Here is a 20,040-nt window from a genome sequence, read left to right as displayed (position 1 = left end):
TAGCCAGGATGGTCTCGATCTCCTGACCTCGTGATCCGCCCGTCTCGGCCTCCCAAAGTGCTGGGATTACAGGCTTGAGCCACCGCGCCCGGCCTATATTTTTATTTTTTATAGTTGATAATTTATGCATTCGAATTAAATTCCAAGGACACTTCCTCTGAGATGTTTCAGCAGCATTTTTTAAATATACATACAGGAATTCCTCTTTTTGTCTTTAAAGCAAATATGAAATTTGTTTTGTATATTCCAGAAGCAGAAAATGATGAAAGATAAATAATGTTATTGCATAAAATATTTCTATAGACATTTCTGAGTTTTAGTTAAAAACAATTTCAGACTTGTTTTGAGGTGTAATGATAGTTCAAACATAATAGTGTTAAAATTTTCTCTCATCTGTTACTAAGGCTTCAGCATCATTTAAAAAATTGCATATATATGTCACATATATATAAACCACAAGACTAAAATGTCACATATTTAGTAACAAGAATGTATAGCTTGCAATGTTGCAACCTTTATGTAAAAATAAAATTTTATAAAAATTATAATAATTTCGCGTAGAAGAGCTGTACTGAGGGTTATTTATTGCTACTTTTTCAAATTCTATGAGACAAGAATTTTACTCCTTCCTTATGTGTTGTTAGATTTTTCACAAGACCAGGAATTATTTGTTACTGTTATATGCATAGGTATGCACAAAAACTTCATGAGTTTCTTATAAATGTCTGTGGTTTTCATGTATATGCCCTCATATTTTTCCCTTTATCAGGCACACATTCTCTATCTTTTCATACTTACTGGAAGGTAATACATCTGAGATGCACTTTCCATACTCTGTGCTTAAAGATCACATACATCACTTAATTCAGGGATTCATAAACTTTTTGTGTCATAGGTCACTATAGCAGTTTGGTGAAACCTATGAACCCCTTCTCAGAATATTGTTTTTAGAGTGATAGAATTTATAAGAGTTCAAAGGTTACCCACTGTTTAGAAACAGAACTATCAAAATCAATTTTTTAAATTAATTTGCGATATATATAAAAAATTTTAAATATTTTATTTATTAATACCTAAAATAAGATGTAAAGATATGACTGCAAACAATAGTAGCTGGGTGTGGTGGCTCACGCCTGTAATCTCAGCACTTTGGGAAGCTGAGGCAGGCAGATCACCTGAGGTTAGGAGTTCGTGAGCAGCCTGGACAACATGGTGAAATCCCGTCTCTACTAAAAATACAAAATTCAACCAGGCGTGGTGGCACTCATCTGCAATCCCAGCTACTCAGGAGGCTGAGGCATGAGAATCGGTTGAACACGTGGGAAGCAGAGGTTTCAGTGAGCCGAGATTGTGCCACAGCACTCCAGCCTGGGTGACAGGGAGACTCTGTCTCAAAAAATAAATTGTTGTAACTAGTGCAGAACATAACCATTTCAAAGTATCTATGATAACTAAAATGTGCTTTGAAAGTATCTGTGATTTATATGAGTAATAATGTTCAGACACAACAATTACTATTATTTCTTTTCTATATTCATAAAGTAAATGCTATTTTTTAAATTATTTTTATGGGCCGGGCGCGGTGGCTCAAGCCTGTAATCCCAGCACTTTGGGAGGCCGAGACGGGTAGATCACGAGGTCAGGAGATCGAGACCATCCTGGCTAACACGGTGAAACCTCGTCTCTACTAAAAAATACAAAAAACTAGCCGGGCGAGGTGGCGGGCGCCTGTAGTCCCAGCTACTCGGGAGTCTGAGGCAGGAGAATGGCATGAACCCGGGAGGCGGAGCTTGCAGTGAGCCGAGATCTGGCCACTGCACTCCAGCCTGGGTGACAGAGCAAGACTCCGTCTCAAAAAAAAAAAAAAAAAATTATTTTTATGTATTTATTTTTTTGAGATGGAGTCTTACTCTGTTGCCTAGTCTGGAGGGCAGTGGCTTAATCTTTTTTTTAATCTTTTTTTTTTTTAGATGCAGTTTTGCTCTTGTTGCCCAGACTGGAGTGCAATGGTGAGATCTTGGCTCACTGCCTCCTCCACCTCCCAGGTTCAAGTGATTCTCCTGCCTCAGACTCCCGAGTAGCTGGGATTATAGGCATGGAATGATAGGTGCCTGCCACCATGCCTGGCTAATTTTTGTATTTTTAGTAGGGACTGTGTTTCTCCATGTTGGCCAGGCTGGTCTCGATCTCCTGGCCTCAAGTGATCCGCCCACCTCTGCCTTTCAGAATGCTGGGATTACTGGCGTGAGCACTGTGTTCGGTCATAAATGTTATCTTTCATTTACAGGTTAATGGAACTAAAGATGTAACCCTTTCCCATCTATATGTATAGGCCCCAGAATTATATTGCTACATAATGCCAGATTTTAAAACTCTGAGTCACCAGGGTACAAAATGCATTATTTAATTCTAAATTACTACAGAATATCAGAAAAGAAAAAGAAAATTAACTGTACTTTCAAAAAGGTCCACCAGGAGATGGAAACAAAAAAACTCATGAAAGCTAGGGAAAACAAAGATGAAAAGAAACAAATATAAAAAGCTAAACAGGGAAAACCCTGTATCAGATCATATTAACTTGAGACAAAGAACCACCTGTTGTTCCTATTTTGTATTGCTTAACATATTTTTACCTGAATAGGACACTAGCTTCATTTTCTGATTCATGTGCAAATTACTTCAATTCTCCAGGCAACACTAACTCAACTATACTTTGAAGCCCAAAATATTTTCCTTATTTCCATTCACTTGTTTAAAGTCTGAAGTTATCATTTTATTTCTGTTTTCTTTTTTTCTTTTTTTGAGACGAAGTCTTGCTCTGTCGCCCAGGCTGCAGTGCAGTGGCAGAATCTCAGCTCCCTGCAAGCTCCACCTCCCGGGTTCTAGCGATTCTCCTGCCTCCGCCTACCGAGTAGCTGGGACTCCTGATCTCAAGTGATCTGCCTGCCTCGGCCTTCCAAAGTGCTGGGATTACAGGCATAAGCTACCAAGCCCTGTCTTTTTTCCGGAAAAAATAGTATCTACTATCTGAATGACTCTTTAACATTAGAAGATATTGATGGCTGGACGCAGTGGCTCATGCCTTTAATCTCAGCACTTTGGGAGGCCGAGGCAGGCAGATCATTTGAGGCTGGGAGTTTGAGACCAGCATGACCAACATGGTGAAACCGCATCTCTACTAAAAATACAAACTTTGCCGGGCGTGGTGGCGCACGCCTGTGATCCCAGCTACTTGGGAGGCTGAGGCAGGAGAATCACTTGAGCCCGGGAGGCAGAGGTTGCAGTTAGCCGAGATCGCGCCATTACACTCCAGCCTGGGCAACAAAAGCAAAACTCTGTCTCAAAAAAAAAAAAAAGATACTGATGATTGGCCTAGAATTTTTCTAAATAATGGTTTCTCTCACTCCTTCACACAACACTAAAAATGTCTTGCAAATAGTCACAGTAATAGTGCTGTATATTTGAATTTAATTACTATTAAACATTTTTACAACTCTTATTGCTTTAATTCTCACATTTAATATTTTAGGTCAGTAAAGCAAGAAATGCCATTGTGTTAGGGTTCCAACAAGAAATAGGTGTCACCTTTGAAACAGGAAAATTTGAGGAGGGTTTTTTCAAAGGAAGACTATTTACAAAACTCTGGGTACAGGCAGATAATAATGGATGGCTCAGCAGCCCATGGTGGCCGGAAAAGACAAGAAAGGAAGAGGTTTCCAAAAGTCAGAGAGTCATAGAGTTTCAGATGCCTTGAGAAAAGTAGTGACTTGGCCGGGTGCGGTGGCTCATGCCTGTAATCCCAGCACTTTGGGAGGCTGAGGCAGGCAGATTGCCTGAGGTCGGGAGTTCAAGACCAGCCTGACCAGCAAAGTGAAACCCCATCTCTACTAAAAATATAGAAGTTAGCCGGATGTTGGTGGCATGCACCTGTAATCCCAGCTCCTTGGGAAGCTGAGGCAGGAGAATCGCTTGAACCCAGGAGGCAGAGGTTGCAGTGAGCCAAGATCACACCACTGCACTCCAGCCTGGGCAACAGAGTGAGATGTCATCCCGAAAAAAAAAAAAAAAGGAAAAGAAAAGTAGTGACTTTTTTTCAGGAGCATACCTCCCTGGAAGAGGTCATGCAAGGAGTGGCCAGGAGAAAAGTATCCTGACCTGTCTCCAGCTCTTCCTCTGTTCTCTCTTCCCCAAATTATCTATTGCTTGATCCACACCAAAGCCAGAGGGCACAGGAACATTTACGTCTTCCAAAAAGCTCAGCCTTCTAGGACTAAAAGTAGGGTGAGAAAAGGCAGCGTATATCTGAGAGCAGAGGGAAGACAGCCAGCAAAATTCTACACATTCTAGAGATTTAGGTCAAGAAACACTTTGCTCCAGAATATTGTTATTATATCGCCTAATTGAAAGAGAAAAACTCTATAGGTCATAATCAGAGAAAACAGTTTTTCCTCCCATCCCCTGCATTCCAACCCACTCAGGGGGAGTTGTTGTTCACTACCCCTTGAATAAACCAAAAGGCAGGTATTAATGGCTCTACTGGTCACATCGAAATAACAAGAATCCCTCTGGTTACTTGTACTAGAAAAATAACCATATAACAGTCATTCAAATAACCATTCTTATATGTGACCTCAAACCATGAATATTAATAAAGCTTCTCTTTCCCCTAGCTTGGACTGACCCCATTCATCCTGGAAGGCTTCAGTGGGAAGGAGCTTGTGTCCATTTTATATTCACACTCTCCCCTACCACAGTAGGCTGCCTTTTGTCTCCTCCAGAACTAGGGGTGGAGATGCATGCAGAGAAGTAAAACAAAGTCTTACTTGACTTAATATCATGACCTGTCTTTGTGCTCTCATGACTTTGCTGAACGCTCAAAGCTGACTCATTGTGGAATGTTTCTGGGAGTCACATAAACCCTAGTGTGAACAGTAACATAGACGTTCTTACCCCCAAGAATACTCCTCTTGTGCCAGGTCTGTTATGCCTCTCATCCTCATCCTATTCTCCCGTCTTCTGCATTTGACACCACCATCAGCATCCTGCTGTGTTTGCTTCACCCGTCAGCCCTGGCAGAAAGCCCTTGGGGCAAGGTCCCTTCTATAATTGACCCAGGCTCACTCTCTCCACATGCTCTACATCTGCCCACAGAAAACCCACATCCTTGACTCTGGTTACTGAAAGTGAAGCTGTTCTTGGTGCAGTCATCTCTTCAGCCTGGTATCAAGCCAGTTCTCACAGTTTCTTGCCCTTTAGATTTCATAGACACTATTTGATTAGGTTCACCATGCTTTGATGGGCATATTTTAAACTCGAAGTGTTTTTCTCAAAGCCCTTTCCCCATATGAAGGAAGAGGGGAAATGCCATTGTTTTTCAATAACTTGCTCCCAAGAAATTCTCCTTTCCTGAGCTATTCAGTAGGAATCCTTTTATTGGATTGAAGTTGGAAAAAATTAGTTTGTAGCAACCTCCTCTGGAAATACTGCATAAGTCTAGCACCTCACTTTGGAATGCAAAATGAAATACTTCCCACATACTTTCTCTCTCCCTTTCTCTCTCTTTTTTATTCAGCCTTTTAAAGCCACAGCAAAAAAAACTGAGAAAGCATCCCATTTTAGTATTCTGGCACACTGCTTTTTAAAAATCTCTATCACACACTAAGAAGGAGGTATTGTTACCAGAAAGGGGTCCCAAACCAGACCCCAAGAGAGGATCCTTGGATCTCACACAAGAAAGAATTTGAGGCGAGTCCACAGAGTAAAGTGAAAGCAATTTTATTACAGAAATAAAGGAACAAAAAAATGGCTACTCCATAGACAGAGTAGGGCCCAAAAGCAAGAGAAGGAATGTGTCCACTTTAGATATAATGCTTGTTTACATATAAGATAACAAAGCAAAAAAGAAGAAGAAATCTTTGGGGAGATGCGCACTACTACAAGGGCTTGTGACAAAGGACTGTTAATGTTTGTGTAAATACTGTCTTCCACAATAATTTATATTATTATATTTAAAGTGAAACTTATTTTTAAACTAAGAATGCTTTTGTTCTTACGATATCGTAACATCAGGACATTTCCTGGGCCTACTAAGTCCTGGATTTCTTCCATCAACATCATTAACATGTTTTCTTAACTGTAAACATCCTCTGACTAAAATGCCTAACCTTCTGGGAATGCTGTCCAGCAAGTCTTAGCCTCATTTTACCCAGCCCCTATTCAAGATGGAGTCTCTTTGGTTCAAATGCCTCTGACATTAGGATCCACATTTTATTATGTTTTCAGAGAGACAAAATGATTTCCCTGAGATTATGTTGATATAAATTACATGCCAGATTGTTTAACTCCAAGGCCATGACTTTCCACTTAATTTCTTTGCAGAAAGTAGCTTTCTACAAAGCTACTAGAGCGAGTAGGAGGGGAAAAATGGCAGCGAGGGCAGGCAGTGAGGCAGATGCTTACATTCTTGTGATGCTCTGATTAGCCTAAGTAAATCTAGGTTTTACATGTGAAATGAGGAAGTAGAGGGAAAAGTCAATTATGTGTTGCCTCAAGCAACTTTCTACAAAGAAATTAAAGTTCTATGTGAATAAGATATTTGTCAAAGGCCAGGAACAGTAAGATTCACTTAGAATATATGCATTAAAGGAATACTTTTAGAATTACTGTATCCATGATACATGGATTTCTATCCTACCAGGACTGCAGCTATCTCAATTCTTGCCTCCTCAGAAGAAAGACTTTGACTGAGGAGCATAAAGCAGAAGAAGAAACCTAGGCAAGTTTTAGAGTGGGGGTGGAAGTTTATTAAAAAGATTTAGAGCACGAATGAAAAGTAAAGTACACTTGGAAGAAGGCCAAGCAGACATCTTCCGGTTTGACCTTGGCCTTAGGGTTTTATATGCTGACCTACTTCCGGCATCGGGCGTCGCTCTTTCGGTGGAATGCCCCTAGAAGGTCATGTACCAGTTAAACACCACCATTTAACCTCTTAAAGCACATGCTTGAGCCCAGTCACCCAACTCCTGAGATCTTATCAGGAAGCTGCTGATCACCAGTTTCAGATATTTCTGATCTATACGGAAACTGCCTTTCTCTGTACTGGCTGTGACCAATTATTGCTTTAGAGAGACCGTGTGACAAATGCCTGACCATCACCTATGGCTACCTGGCTTTCCTGGTGAGGTGTGAGGCCCTCTTCTGCTCCGTTCCTGTTCATGCCCCAGTACAGCTCTATGCACTGTAACAATAGGTTCAGGCTAAAGTTGAGACTAGCAATGCCAGATTCAATTTGTCAGATATGATTGCCCTTCTTGACAAAAATCCCAAAGATTACGGTAAAAATTCTAACATTTTCTTTTCTTTCTAATTTGTTGTGAAGAAATGGCACAGAACTAGGCCAATCGCGGCATCTCAAGGTTTATGCTTTTTTTTTTTTTTTTTTAGCTCTTATTTGGTCATCTCCAGAGGACGCAGTTGAGAATGAGCTCCATTTCAGGTGTGAGAAACACAGAAAAGGGATTCAGTATTAATCGAAATGTGACTGAGGCATTTCTCAATCAATAGAGGTGTATTTGGCCAAAGTTGATGATACTCACGGGAAAAAAATCCAGGTCCCAGGAGCACCTGTGACCTGTGCTTTTTCCAAAGGGTGTTTTCAAGGGGAAAGAGCATGCAGGAGGGGGAAAAGGCAGGAAATGCGGGCAGTGAGGCAGATGCTTCCATTCTTGTGAGGCTCTGATGAGCCTCAGTAAATCTACATTTTATATATGACAAGAGCAAGTAGAGGGAAAAGTCAATTATGCATTCTCTCATGCTCAGTAAATCTACAGTTTACATAAGATAAAGTAAACATGTGAAAAGAGGGAATAGAGGAAATTAGGCTGTGATACGGGATTGTGGAATTATAGCTGAGTTTAGAAACAAAAGGAAGGCAGTAGTATTGACTCAGTTCCCTAACTTAACTTTCCCTTTGGCGTAGTGATTTGAGAAGATTCCATGTTCTTTCATAAGAGTGTGCTGCCCTTTTAAGCGCTGCCTTCTTACACAATGGAAAATGCCTTTGAGCATAATGATCTCGGGCCATTGTCGCCAGTGACTGTTCCTTACTGCATGCCTCTTCTCCGCTCAGCTCAGGGACACAGGATGAGACAGTCCTGTTACCTTTTCTCCCAACCCAACTTATGTATGAAGCTTTAACACTTTCTCCCAAAGGGATAATACTCGATTCCATATATAGGCTTTGCAATGTATTACACACCCTAACCCCCAAAAGAGCATTCTACAGGATATTTTTTGTATTAAATCCATTCGCTGAACAGAAGTTTTAGAGGTTTTAAAAGTTTCATTAGCTCCTCAAGGTTCATGAGCCAAGCAAATGGAGACCCTCTCTGCTTTACATGATAAATTCCGTATTTCCGGTGGAGGGTGTCCAGGTTCTCGGTGTCTTGAACAAAGAATTAAACAAAACACACAAACAAAGCAAGGAAAGGATGACACAAGGAAAGAATGAAGCGACAAATGCAGAAATTTATTGAAAATGAAAGTACACTCCACAGGGTGGGAGCGGGGCTCAAGGGCCCTGTTACAGAATTTTGATGGGTTTTACATACCCTCTGGAGGATTCCATTGGTTACTTGGTGTACACCCTATGTAAATGAAGGGATGAAATTAAGTTACAAAGTCACATACTGGGCACACCCTATGGAGAGGATATTTTCTGTCATAGCTGAAGTGTGTATCGGGCTTATGTTCCCTGCCTCCAGACCCTATTTTCCTGCCTCATCTACAGCCATTTCCAAATTAAGCATGCCAATACAGTCACTTAAATCTCATTATGTGATTCCAGTACTCATGGTTTCTTTCTGAATGCCTGTCCATGTGGCCAATCCCTTGAGATAATACATCAGAAGCTGACATTATGCCTAGTCAGCTCCATCATCATAAATTGAGCAGAATCTGTTGAAAAGTGAATGATCACTTTTGACACAGAATCCTAGAAGTCAAAAGTAAACTTCCTGCTAAGTGAATTAGCACTTTCTTTTGTCATTCAAAACTACCCCATTTATTAAGTGGGGTAACACCCCACTTAATAAATTATTTTCCTTCTCAACCTTCACAGGTTCTTGCCAAGACCTGCATCTTGGGCTCTTCTCACATGTCAGTCCTTCCAAGGCTGTATATAGTGATATCTATCCTAATGTAAACATTTCTTAGTTTTGCATTGTAATTTTCAATTGCAGTGACCAAGATTGCAAGATTCATGGAGGATCATTTATTTTTTCTACATGCTCCTTAAGTTTTTCCTACGTTTTCTAAGTTTTTTCTAGAACCCCCAAATTGGGTGTGGTCTCTTCTCTCCTGGAATTATCCCATTTACTAAATTGTTGAGAAACAATTTACCATTTGTTTCTGTCCTGGATGTGAAGGGCCTGTTAGGAAAAAATTGGCTTAGCCCTGTCCTTTATTCACTCCTTCCCAGGGAAGGAATGGCCACTTCTCTGATGGGTCAGTTTGGGAGGAGTAGGTGAGCCTGTTCAGGTTATCCGCTTGCTTCCTCTTTTTATTGGAAAACAATGACTAGTTATAAAAGTCTGTCTAATACAGGGAGAAAACAACAGGAAGCCCTATGAAATTCAGATGTAAAGATACATTTTATGTTCAGTTTGATCAGTAATAAAAATGACATTTTGTTTACCCTATAGTGACCACTCGTATTTTATTTCTCTACTGTTTCTGAATGTGGACTTGAGAAAAAAAAAGCAGTATGTTTTGGTTCCTTAAAACCATATCACCATTCAGATGTGATGTGCTCCTTCATCCTATCATTCTGGAATTTGAATTTAAATTTTAACTTGGTTTTGGGCACTTTGATTCTTTCCCTTCTCATCCTTCACCGGTTCTTGCCAAGACCTGCATCTTGGGCTCTTCTCACATGTCAGTCCTTCCAAGGTTGTATATAGTGATATCTATCCTAATGTAAACATTTCTTAGTTTTGCATTGTAATTTTCAATTGCAGTGACCAAGATTGCAAGATTCATGGAGGATCATTTATTTTTTCTACATGCTCCTTAAGTTTTTCCTACGTTTTCTAAGTTTTTTCTAGAACCCCCAAATTGGGTGTGGTCTCTTCTCTCCTGGAATCTCAGAGCACCGTGAATCTCATGATATTAGATATCTATTGCTATGCAACAATTACCTACAATGAACAACAATACACATTTTTGTTCTCATACACTTTTTGTGCACCAGAAATCCAGGAAAAGTTTGACTCATTTTTTTCCAGCTCAGGGTCTCTCTCAAGGTTACAGTGAAGATGTTGGCCTAGGGCTTCAGTCATCTGAAAGTTATGCTGAGGCTGGAGTATTCACTTCCTAAATGGCCCACGCACTTGGCTGAAGGCAGGAAGTCTCCGTTCCTCACTGGCTGTTGGCAAGAGGGCTTAGTTCTTTGCCATGTAAACCTCTCTACAGGGTTGTTAGCATGCACTTAGGAAATGGCAGCCAGCTTCCCCCAGAAGGAGTGATCCAACAAAGTAAGGCAGAAGCTGCCATCGCTTTCATTACTTCCAACAGTGTCATTTCCACAATAGTCTATTGGCTGGAGAAGTCAGCCCTATTCAATGCGGAAGGAGACTACATAAGGGTAGAATTATTGGGCTCCACCTTGGAGTCTGGCTAGTACACTCATGTAAGGTTTATACTATAATCATTAATTTCCCTGTTTTACTAATCTAAATTACTGAACTATTTGAAGGAACATTCTTTTTTAGTGATTACTGTTTTCTCCCATTTTGGATAGTACTCAGTGTTGGTGGAGCTCTGTGCCTTTCTTAAAGGAGGACTAGTATTTTAGTGCCCCTTTAAGATGTAGTAGTGAAATCAGACTATCGAGTTTAAGGAACATTTTCCACACTCTGATTCGAAGTTTCTTTCCTTGGATCTCGAAACCATGAATAGGATCAGTAAAAGTTGTTGTATCCAACAAATGGAAGGAAAAAAAGTTTTAATGACACCTGAAACACCTATTAAGAACAGTTAAACAACATTTAGACATGGAAATTTTAAATGAAGTGCTAGTCTGTAAAATAAGCCTTACAAAATTTAAAGGCATAGTTATCATAAAAAACATGTTCTCAAGCTACAGTGTGATTAATTAAATGACAGAAGGATAGCCAAAAAGAAGGTGCAATTCTCAACTCATTTAATGAGAATAACATTATCTAAACACCAAAACCACATATGGAGAGAATAAGAAAAGAAAACTGTAAGACAGCCTCATTAATGACTACAGATAGAAAATTCCTACCAAAAAAATAGCAAAACAAATCCAGCAATGTATTTTTAAAAATGCCATTATCATGTTGTTTATCACAAAAATACAATATAAGCTTAATTTACTTTGAAAATCAATTAGTGGAGTTAACAAATTGAAGATATAAATCACATCATCTCTATAGATTCAGAAAAAGCATTCAGTAAAGCTAAACCCCCACCTATGATTGAAATCACTAGTAAATTAATAATACAGGGAAACTCTTTTTAACCAAGTAAGGGACACTGTTAAAAATGCCTACAACATATATTCTTAAATGATGCCACTTACAACAACAAAAAGGTCTCTGGAGAAAATTTTAACAATTTATTTGAAGACGTTAAAAACACTCTAAATAAATGATCTTGGATAGTAAGAATCAATATCATAACGATTTCAATTCTCCCCTAAATGAATTATACCTGGATTTAATACAATTCTAGTCAGAATAGCGATAGGATATTCTATGGAACTTGACAAGCTGAATCTAAAATTTCTGAATCATTAGGCATGAATATAGATTTTTTAAAAAGAAACATGATTTTCACTTACCCCATAAATACAAATTAAATTTGTTCTTGTTTATTTTGTTTTGAGATGGGGTCTCGCTATATTGCTCAATCTGATCTGAACTTCTGGACTCAAGGGATACTCCCTCCTCAATCTCCCAAGTAGCTAGTAGTACAGATGTGAGCCACTGTGCTTTGCACAAATTAATTTCAACGTATTAAAAACTGAAATGTGAGAGGCAAACCTACAAAAATATTTTATGACATAGGAGAATATCTTCATAATATTAGGGTAGAGGTGATTTATTACATGAGATGCAAAAATATTGATGTTTTAAAACAACATCAAATATTTTTTTAAAAATCACAATAAAGAAGATGAATCACAGATGGGAGAAGATATTTGAAATTTATAACTCTCAAAGTCTAATATTCAGAGTATTCAAAGCCCTCCTACAGATAAATGTTTAAAAGAAAAGAAAAAAAAATAGAAAAACAGGAAGGAGATTCAAACAGGCACTTTCAAAAGAAGAAATCCAAGTGGCCAATAAACAAATGAAAAGCTGAGCAACATCACTAATATTCAGGGAAAGTAAATTAAAACCACAATGATATATGATTACCAAAGCATTAGGCTAGCAAAATTAAAAATCCCAGAACACAAGGATTGGCATGAATTTGAAATGATAGGAACTATCATACACTGCTCTTGGGTTCGTAAATTCATACAATAACTTTGAAAAATAATATGACACTATGGAATAAAATTAAGTATAGGAATAGCTGTCAATTCTACTACTGGGAATATACTATAGAGGAATCCTTACATGAACACCAAAGGCATGTACAGCCGAACAGTACATAACAACAACAAATAGAGGAAATACCTCAAATTTCCATCTACAGTAGGATGTATAAACAAATGGTTGTGTATTCATGCAATGAAATATTATACAGCAGTGGCTGGGTGCGGTGGTTCAAGGCCGTAATCCCAGTACTTTGGGAGGCCAAGGTGGGCGGATCACAAGGTCAGGAGATGGAGACCATCCTGGCTAACGCGGTGAAACCCCATCTCTACTAAAAATACAAAAAATTAGCCAGGCCTGGTGGCGGGCGCCTGTAGTCCCAGCTACTCAGGAGGCTGAGGCAGGAGAATGGCGTGAACCTGGGAAGTGGAGCTGGCAGTGAGCCGAGATCACGCCACTGAACGAACCCTAGCCTGGGTGACAGAGCGAGACTCCGTCTCAAAAAAAAAAAAAGAGAAAAGAAATATTACATAGCAGTAAAACAAAGGAACTACAGCTCCACATGTCAGCTTGGAAAAATCTCAAAACACATAATATTTGCTGAAAGAGGTAGAGAAGAATTCATACATAATTTTTGTCCCAGCTTGATGGAACTATGATTGACAATATAAATTGTATATATTTAGGGTGTACAGCATGATGTTTTGCTACATGTACACATTGTGAAATGATACCACAATCACATATCTATCACCTGACAGTGACCGCTTTTGCTTTTTGTTTTGGTGAGAACACTTGAGATCTGCTCTTAGCAAATTTCAAGTATAGATTATTATTAACCTCATTAACAACATAATAATTAATATTTACATTATTAGCATGTTAATATCAACATTATCAACTATAGTCACAATGCTGTACATTGTTTGTAGTACTCAGTTCCTTTTAAGTGAAATTCTGGAACTGTCAAGTAAACAACAGATTTTTGAAGAATACATATAGATTCTGAGATTATGAGGAAAATCAAGGGAATTATTAGACCAAAATTTAGTCTATAGATTACTCTGGGACTGAGCCATGCAACAGTTGCAGTTTGGGAGGAGGAATACCGGAATTTCTAAAGTACTGGTAATGCTCTATTTCTTATGCTGCTGCTGGGAATAGGGCTATTTTTACTCTCTTTAAATTGAACACAGATAAATGTATAGACTCTGTTATGTGTGAAGTGATTCTCAATAAAAAGTTTAAATACAATTTTTCCAACTGCTGTTTTTTAGAATGTAAAATACCTTTAGAAATGGAGTTATCCAAGACTATAAATGTTAAAGAAAATCTTGTTTCACATAGGAAGTTTAGATTTTCATGTGAAAATTAAAGTTGCATTTAAAATAAACAATCTAATCATTGTCATCATATTAGTTTGATAAATATTCTACATCCTTAAACTACTTTACTTACAGAATATTTCAGAATGGAAAACGTGGGTTGTTTTAAATGCATATATCATATAAGCCATGTCATACCATCATTTTGTCACAAGAGGGACTAGATAGTCAAAAAGTACAACTTTGCCTTTTGGTCTTAAGATTATATTTTCTATCTAACATTAATTTTTCATCCACTATATTCATGCCAGTGAATGTGTTTTAGAATATAGTACCGTTATATATACATAGATATTTCATATCAGCAAAAATGTTAAAATTACTTCTAGCTTGCTGTTTCACTTCTGATGGATATAGATTGTATAGAAAGTATTTCACCAGGCTGTTACGGTTTCTGATTATGTGCTTTATGAAAATTATTTTTATTTTGTATTAGTACTAAAAATTTAAAAGTGAATTGATTTATATATATATATGTATTTATTGTATTTATTTTTCTTATTTGATTTCCAGATATCTGTAAGCATTTACAACCAATCTCCAACTTGATAAGATGAATCAAAGTAATTATGAATTTATTGCTAGAGTAAAACCATGAGTTACTATTTTATCCAGTTGACCAGTAGTTTTCACTTAAACTCGCTTTGAGGAAACTACAGTGTTTCTGGAAGGTCTGTCAGTGGCCACTATATATGGAGTAAGAGGGATACTTTTTTACCGGGACAATTCTTTACTTTTCAGATATTGCTGTCTTTTATAAAGCTTTTTATCTACAGAAATAATTACAAATTGAAAACCGCTGGACTAGCCTGGCAGGAAAAATTAGTGTCAGTTGAAATGTAGGAAATGTTTTTACATGTGTTACCTCATTAGCTCTTTTCAATGTAAAATGTGAACCCTGAGAGGTAACCTTTGTCTTGTTCACCACCGTAACACCAATGCAGAGAACAACACATAACACATGGTTAAGTCCGTGTAACACATGGTAGTGCATGAAACATTCAAATATCACTTAACAAATAAGTTTGTTAAGTGAATAAACAGCTCCAGAAGACGGGCATAGCAAGTATTATCTGAATGTTATCAAAAAGGAAAGAGTAGCTTAGAATAAAAGACTTGCAGAGGGTCATACTATCAGTAAGTAAAAGAATCAAGTAGAACCCAAATCCTCCATCTCCTGGTTTCTAATACATTTTGGATCAAATCTGGGGGAAAGAAGGTGAGGAGAGAATGGGGAAAAGGGAAAGAAAGGAAGTAAAACAGAATTTATTTTGCTTTCCACTATACCGTAGCTGCGTCTTATTTGATTGAGCAGGGAAAGATCAACTGCAGTAAAGCAAAAAAGAAAAACACGTTTTCACTTATTTAGGTTCATTTTTGAGAAAATAAATTTTGGTAGGAGAGACCAAAGGATGTTGTTTTAATCATATGTATCTCTAAAAGAGTAAAAGGGGCCAGGCGTGGTGGCTCACACCTGTAATCCCAGGACTTTGGGAGGCCAAGGTGGGTGGATCACCTGAGGTCAGGAGTTCAAGACCAGCCTGGCCAACATAGTGAAACCCTAGCTCTTCTAAAAATACAAGAAATTAGCTGGGCGTGGTGGCAGGTGCCTGTAATCCTAGCTACTCGGGAGGCTGAGGCAGGAGAATCGGTTGAACGCGGGAGGCAGAGGTTGCAGTGAACCGAGATTGCGCCATTGCACTCCAGCCTGGGCAACAAGAGCGAAACTCTGTCTCAGACAAAAAAAAAAAAAAAAGTAAATGTATTATGTTTTTCCTGAGAACGTCTATTTCTAAAAGGAGTTTGGGGAATCAGTGCAGGTATCATGTGACTGCTTTCCCCAGCTGCTGTTTCCTTCCCTTTCTCACAAGTCCTTCAAACACCTGGGAGGATTGGTTTTTCACTTCCTCTCATTCACGTTGTTGGCAGAATTCAGTTCCTTACAGTGGCAGGACCAAGATCCCCATTTGCTTTCAAGAACTAGTAGGCTGGGTGTGGTGGCTCAGGCCGGTAATCCCAGCACTTTGGGAGGCCAAGGTGGGTGGATCACCTGAGGTCAGGAGTTTGAGATCAGCCTGGCCAACATGATGAAACCCTGTCTCTACTAAAAATACAAAAAATTAGCAGGGCGTGGTGGCACGCTCCTGTAATCCCAGCTACTTGGGAGGCTGAGGCATGAGAATCGCTTGAATCCAGGAGGCTGAGGTTGCAGTGAGCCAAGATCATGCCACTGCCCTCAAACCTGGGTGACAGCACGAGACTCTGACTCAGGGGGGGAAAAAAGTCTTGGAAAGTATGGAGAACATGAGAGATTTTTACTGTTGTACCTTGTACGTTAAAAATATCTATAAACATTGATTAATTCTAATTAAAATAATGTACTTAAAGACAATTAATATTTACTTAATACTTTCTCTGTGCCAGATTCTGTGCTTGGTGCTATGCACACAAGGCTGGGATTATAGGCATGAGCCACTCGGCCTGGCCTCCAAGACCTTTACTAAGTTATTTACTTCATAGTAATATCAGGAGCACTGATATGACCATGTAGTTAAGGAAAAAAATTGGCATAATTATTTTCCTCTACTATTTACATTAAATCATCATCAATCTGAGAGTAGTCAGTTATAGGTTTTTGAGGGAAAAGGCTACTTCTGACTCATTTCTTCCACCCATGAACAGCCGCAAAAAGAACCTTATACATAGCAGATACACAGTAAATTATAATAGAAAAAACAATTAAATCATAATAAGAAAAGCCTCAAAGGCATTGAGGTTTTCATTCATGTTTAGTGTTTAAACTAGTATAAAGTAATTATTGGTAACTAAGCATAGTTTAATAATATGATACTAGGAATTACAGAAGAACTAAAAAGTTATTGAAAATGTTCTGAAGCAAATATTTTCTTGACTGTTTAAACTCCTGAAAATTAAGTTTCCTTGTGAGACACTATGTCCTACATCACTGAGATTTTCAAGCAATGAAGTATATCACTATTGGTCAAAAAATGGAAGCAGGTCAGGCACGATGGCTCACACCTTTAATTCCAGCAGTTCAGGATGCCAAGATGAAGGATCCCTTGTGCCCAGGAGTTTGAGATGAGCCTGGGCAACATGGCAAGACTCCCATTTCTACAAAGAATTCAAAACAATTAATCAGACGTGGTGGCACACACTTACAGTCCTAGCTACTCAGGAGGCTGAAGTGAGCGGATCACTTGAGCCCTGGAGGTTGAGGCTGCAGTAAGCCATGATCACATCACTGCACTCCAGCAGAATTCCTTACATTTGGTGGGAGAAGAGCCTTTTAAGTGTATTTCTCATTACAAAAGTGTTTGTCTGCTGGTAATGTTCTGTTTCTTGGTCTGGGAATTTACTACACTTAAAATCTGTACATGTCTAATACTTTTATAATATGCCCTCCTTTCTGCCCTCTTTTCTGCATGTATATTTTGTCAACAGTAAGCCTAACACTATTATAAGCCAGTTACCTTTTCTATGAGATAAATCACTGATTTACATAGGCTTCTTAGACTCTCCCCGCTGTCTCTTTCTTCATAAAGTTTCACACTGGTCTTAATTCCCATGGCCAGTGAAGGTTATACAACGAAAGTTCTGGATCCTCTCTTGTTAGGATTTTGGCTTGATAGAACTAAGTGATGATAATATTAGCAAATCAAATTGAAAAGTTTCTAAAATGCGTCTTATTTTTAAAGGGGTAATTTATAGAAAATATAAGCTGGAAGTTATATTAGACCTTTGGTAATACTGTGTGGATTTTTTATACTTCGCTTTAATAATGAAGATGTTTAATTTATTTCAAACAGTATTTAACAAAGAGAATATAAGCAAATGTCGACTACCACATACAAAGCTTCTCTGGGTGAAGTCTAAGGGAAGACATGAGAGGCACATTTACCTCTACATTCAGTCTTAGTATCATACTCTTTCCTCTCCCACCATCATCCTTCTTTAGATGAGCCATTCTGAAGCAAAGTTTGTGAAAAACTACTGTTCCAGTTTAATCTTCACCAAATAACAGGAAAATACAATTTGAAGGGGGAAAGGATTTTCTCAAACTAAAGCACTTAGTTGGCAGATTAGTATGCTGATAAGACCTGGCTTTTGTTTTGGTCTATTTGAATTTGGATAAGTTAACTTCTCTAAGCCTCAGTTTCCTCATATGTAAAATGGAGCTAATAATATCTAGTAATATCTACTCCCACAGATGTTGAAAATATGAGATAGTGTCTGGCATATAGTGGGCACTGGTGAGTGAGAACTATCATGTTTATTCCAGCTCCCAAAGAAAGCCCCCAGATCTCCATAAAATAAAAGAACAAAAACAATGATCAATAACTTGCACTTTAGCTTAACAATGTCCTCCTTGGTTTGTTTCAGGAAAGTAGTAGATCATCCAAAAAGGCGATTTGGTATCCCCATGGATCGGATTGGTAGAAACCGGCTTTCAAATTCCAGAGGCTAATTGATTCCAATTGTGAGTACAATTTGAATAAGTAACAATATATGCAGGCATTTGATTAACATTTCACAATGGAGTAATCAATCTATTCTTGCTTATAAGTTCCCTTTTTGATTTCCTAGCTTATCAATTCACTTTTTCAATCATCTATGTATTCAATTAGTATAGTATATTAATGTTAAATCACTTAAATGATAGTTAAAAAGCAAAAGAATGTGCTAGTTCTGCTTTACTCTCCAAAATTAATGATTTAGTTGTTTTCAGACTCCTATGTAATTAACCATTGAATATTAATATGCAGATAAGGGTTAAAATCCTAGTCAATATATTAAATCTCCTTCATAAATGTATAACAATCCCTGTTTTATGAAGAAGACACATTCAAGTGATACACATCATTTTGTTTTCAATAAGTACGTTATTAGAATTATGATAACGTGGAGCATAGGAGAGAAAATGCACAGCAGAAAGAGCATTAGCTATGGAATCAAAATGCTTTAGCCAAATCCTGATTCTTTCATTCATTCATTAGCTTGTTCCTGTTAAGATAGTTTATTTTTCTACAGCTTGTACATTTCAGTAATAATGTAGAGGTATTATGAAGATTAAATTAGATGCTTGTAGTGGGCTTACAATATATTAGATACACAATACATGCAAGTGATAGTTGATATTACAGTTCTAAAATTTTACTGTTCCAGGCCTTATACTTGACACTTTATGTGCATTGCTTCACTTAATCATTTTATTTCATAAAGCAATACTATCACTATCTCCAATATCTTGAGAAGTATTGATGTATAAGGGTTAAAGTTGCCAGCTAAAGAGATCAGGCTTTATGGGTTCAAATTCCAGGTCATCTATCAATATTTGTTAGCTATGGGAACTTATTTAAATTCTGAAACACTCCTTCATTAAATTAGAATAATAATTTCTACCATATAGCATTGTCCTGAGGATTAAATAAATAGATACATATTAAGCACTTATAATAGTACCTGACATGTTAATTTCTTAATAAGTATTAGCTAATATTATTATTATACAAATAAATGGAAGGCTTAGAAATATTAATTTACAGTGCCACATAGAGTATAAATGCTACACATAGAATTAAAATCCAGAAAGATTACATCCTGAGTGGATATGTTAAACACAGCATTTAATTATACATATCCTTTAAACACTAAATAAATATTTTTTGAAGGTGAAATCTTAGCAATATGTTTTCTTCCAATAGGGCTTATAGAAGGTGCATCCCCGCTCCCTAAAAATAAGACAAACTGGAACTGCTTTAACAATCTGAGGCCAGAGAAGAGGGAATTCTGCCTTCTGCTTCTCTCGAGATAATCCTTAGAACAGTAATTTAGAGGCCCCAAAAGTATCACATTAGCCCTGATCTTCTCTTAATTTAAATCCCCCCATTTTTTCCCTCCTCCTCATGCTCTAAAACCACAATAAATAGTCAGTATTTTATCTCAACTCTCTCATTCTCAGAATCACTCAGTCAAAATAAATTTCTTTATCATGCAGTTGTTTAATGAACCTCTGCGGTTAATGAATGCCTGTAGATACAAGAGAACTTCCTGAATCCTGCCAAGAACAC

General features: G+C 37.9%; 1 protein-coding gene across 1 annotated transcript in view; it reads left to right on the top strand.

Annotated features, from left to right (window-relative positions):
- Nucleotides 1-18,437, top strand: part of OSTN (osteocrin) — a 31,110-nt gene extending 12,673 nt beyond the window's left edge. Inside the window, exon 3 of the mRNA XM_011981346.1 lies at nucleotides 18,353-18,437. Coding sequence (XP_011836736.1) covers nucleotides 18,353-18,437 — 85 coding nt within the window. The remainder of the gene's footprint in view (nucleotides 1-18,352) is intronic.
- The last annotated feature ends 1,603 nt before the right edge of the window (nucleotides 18,438-20,040 follow it).

Source organism: Mandrillus leucophaeus, unplaced genomic scaffold (assembly GCF_000951045.1).
Source record: "Mandrillus leucophaeus isolate KB7577 unplaced genomic scaffold, Mleu.le_1.0 Scaffold224, whole genome shotgun sequence".
Taxonomy (NCBI): Eukaryota; Metazoa; Chordata; class Mammalia; order Primates; family Cercopithecidae; genus Mandrillus; species Mandrillus leucophaeus.
This window is presented reverse-complemented; position numbering and strand designations above follow the sequence as displayed.